Source organism: Poecilia latipinna, unplaced genomic scaffold, assembly GCF_001443285.1.
Source record: "Poecilia latipinna isolate Pla-1442-1.1 unplaced genomic scaffold, P_latipinna-1.0 Scaffold2792, whole genome shotgun sequence".
Taxonomy (NCBI): domain Eukaryota; kingdom Metazoa; phylum Chordata; class Actinopteri; order Cyprinodontiformes; family Poeciliidae; genus Poecilia; species Poecilia latipinna.
The window spans coordinates 15,717-18,539 of record NW_015115408.1 but is presented as its reverse complement, the minus strand read 5'-3'; the positions used below and the strand labels follow the sequence as shown (position 1 = coordinate 18,539).

The 2,823-nt window shown below is 40.2% G+C and overlaps 1 protein-coding gene across 1 annotated transcript in view; it reads right to left on the bottom strand.

The window, feature by feature from the left end:
- LOC106939174 (rho GTPase-activating protein 39-like) overlaps window positions 1–2,595 on the bottom strand; it is a 22,902-nt gene extending 20,307 nt beyond the window's left edge. Inside the window, exons 1-3 of the mRNA XM_015021480.1 lie at window positions 2,322–2,595; window positions 1,162–1,235; window positions 736–935 (exon numbers count right to left, since the gene is read on the bottom strand). Coding sequence (XP_014876966.1) covers window positions 736–935; window positions 1,162–1,235; window positions 2,322–2,580 — 533 coding nt within the window. The 5' untranslated portion in view covers window positions 2,581–2,595. The remainder of the gene's footprint in view (window positions 1–735; window positions 936–1,161; window positions 1,236–2,321) is intronic.
- Window positions 2,596–2,823: the final 228 nt, after the last annotated feature.

Genomic DNA, 2,823 nt, shown 5'->3' with positions numbered 1-2,823 from the left:
GGCTGGTGATCTGCCCGCCAGGGTTCGGACCCAGCCGCTACCGCCGCCCTGAGCCGCCGGAGATCCCGGTCCCTGGGCAACGCCTTCAACCGCCGCCTGTCCCCGTACGGAGGCAGCGCCTGTCCCTGCAGCCGCAGGTCCTAGTGCCCGCTGCTGGTGAGTAGCCTCCAGAGTTCCCCGTGCTCAAAATGCCTTTGTTATGACAACTTGACATTAATCAAGAAATCATTACTGATATAATTTTTTTTATAAAAGTATTACTGATTGCACTTTAAAAATGAGGTAACTTTATGTTATTAAAGGTAAAGTTTAAACAGTAATGAATATTCATGAAGGCTTATTCATGTTCATGACAGGTTTTTATGATGGTGTCATGACAGTCTTATTCACCCCCCTTCAAATAAAGTGTTACCAAGCATCCTAATGCAATAATCCCTCAATTCCTCCAATCTTTGTTAGATTTATATGCAGATCTTATCTCAGGCACAGAGCGAGGAACAGTTTAGTTCCATTAAACACAAAATTGAAATGCTTCCAAATATTACCAGAGAAGATGCAGTATGATGATGTAACCAAATCAAAAAGCACCCATATATACATCTCAAGAACCAGAGTTCTTGTCATATGACTTGTAGCTAACTGAAACGCCACTTAACCCATCTAACTCTTCCATATTCCAGCTTCTGCGACTTTTCTCACTTGAACTCATTTTGCTTCCTTCTATGTGCCCCTCACCTGAAAATGCCCTCTGTTTGGTCTCCATTGAGACCCAGAACCTCTTCTGAGAGACGGGTCTGGACCCAGGGCAGCTGGCGGTCTGGATATCGCTCCTTCTGAAGCACCATTACTTCCTCTAATGAAGAGCCAAACATGGATGGGCTAAATATGGCATTCCTGGCGTGCTGGATTTCCTCAAGAGAGGGCTTCTGGAGCCCCTGATGAGACAGAAACATTTGTGGAACACACAGGGATTGTCTTAACACAGGGCTAACTAAACCCAATGGCCATATATTAGTACAGTACTCCAATGCATTAGACAGATTGAGTATGTTTTCCCTGTTTGTGAATTGTCACAATCTTACAAACTATTGCATCTTCTGGGTTTTTTTGTCCTGCAGGTTTCACCAGCTCAGTTGTTTTGGATCTGTGGTTAATTCTTACCTTTTTGGCTCCAGTCAAAGCAGCTTTCATCAGTTTCCTGTAGCAGTATTTGGCATAGCTGCTAATGGCAACTCCTTGAAAACAAAAATACAAAGTTTCAGCAATTAAAATTGTTCCTGTTTGAGTCCAGGCTGATGGATTCTTTCAACATAAACAGATTTTCTTCTATCATTTTTTCTTTTCTCATTCTTTTCATTAATTCAGGAGCTACACTTACACCAGTGTGGCAACAACACAGACCTCACTGTCTTGTTTTTCCCCATTTAACTGACGAGAAAAGATCAGTCCTCATTTGGATATATGCCCTGTGTTGCATATCAGGTCTCCTGAGGGACCTGATATGCAACACAAGACATATTTGTAAATGAGAACAAGATCTTAAACATGTTACCTAAAATAAAGGTTTAAACAAAAATTGTTGGTTCTAATTTTGATGTTAAAGCGAAACACAAGTACTTTGGGAGCCCAGCAACACTACAGAAGGCTGACTGCTTTAACAGATATATTAAACTAGAAGTGTTTGTCAGTGTGACTTTCTACAAAGTCAACTTCAACAAATCAGGTTCAGTTTGAAATGCATGATACTATTACCATTATTTTACTATCACTATCGTCATTGTTTTTTCTTTGTTACACAACACACATTATATAGAATTTATAGGGTGTACATTGGCAAAGAGTTTGTAATTATTCTGATGCTGTATGTAGAGTTATTTACAATTATTACTATCATTATGAATACCATAACATGGTTTTAATAACAAATTTCTGATCATTATTGAGTCGGTAAGCAATATATTTCATTAAATTGAGATAAGAGGTAGGATTAAATAAGTGTTCATTTCTTCCTACTCCATTTCAACAGAAAAGTAGTGGCAAGGTAATTATTTCATTCTTGGTTATGCATGTACATGTTTTCTCTTGTCTTACTGATAACTTGTTTTCTTTTGTTTAAGAAACCTGTTTGAAATAAAAAAAAAGAAAATAAAATGAAACAAAGTGAAGCCATCTCCTGACCAGTCATGACAATTAAATATGGAACAATTTAAATCTGAGGCTGGAGAAATATCCTGCAATTAACAAAATGAGCATGTAAATATCCAAGTACACTGAGAGGGTTCATGAAATGTGGTGCTTAATGTCTATGCTCACTCATTTACCTTTGGTGTCATTAACTGGGTCCATGTGTCTGTAGATATAACCCTCCAGGTAGGCGTGGAAACGGGGAGTGGGAGGAAAGAAGGCTAGGCAGATGGCCATCAGCTCCCAACCACGCTCCAGGCTATCATACCGGAAGTTCTCTGTAGTTTGACGGCACAGCTGGATGTAGAGCTCATCACGGAGACCCTGGTTACTCCACCCCCGCACCACCACCTGAAAGAGAAAGCCAGGAAGCTGTCTGGTTAAAGACAGGCTCATTCACCTTATTCCTAGCAGTGGTGCTGAAGACTTATTGTGGGTGTAACTTCCAGGATTGTTAGCTACAGACTCTTCTCAAAGACCGACACAACTGCGGCAGACTTTGGTGTGACATCAGTCCAGTAGGTTAAGTTTTTCATCAGACAATATTCAATTGCTAATGTTTGACAGTCCGATGTGTTTATTTAATTACAAACAGTGGTGGTCCATGTGACATGCATGTCTAACAATGTAGCTTCCAGT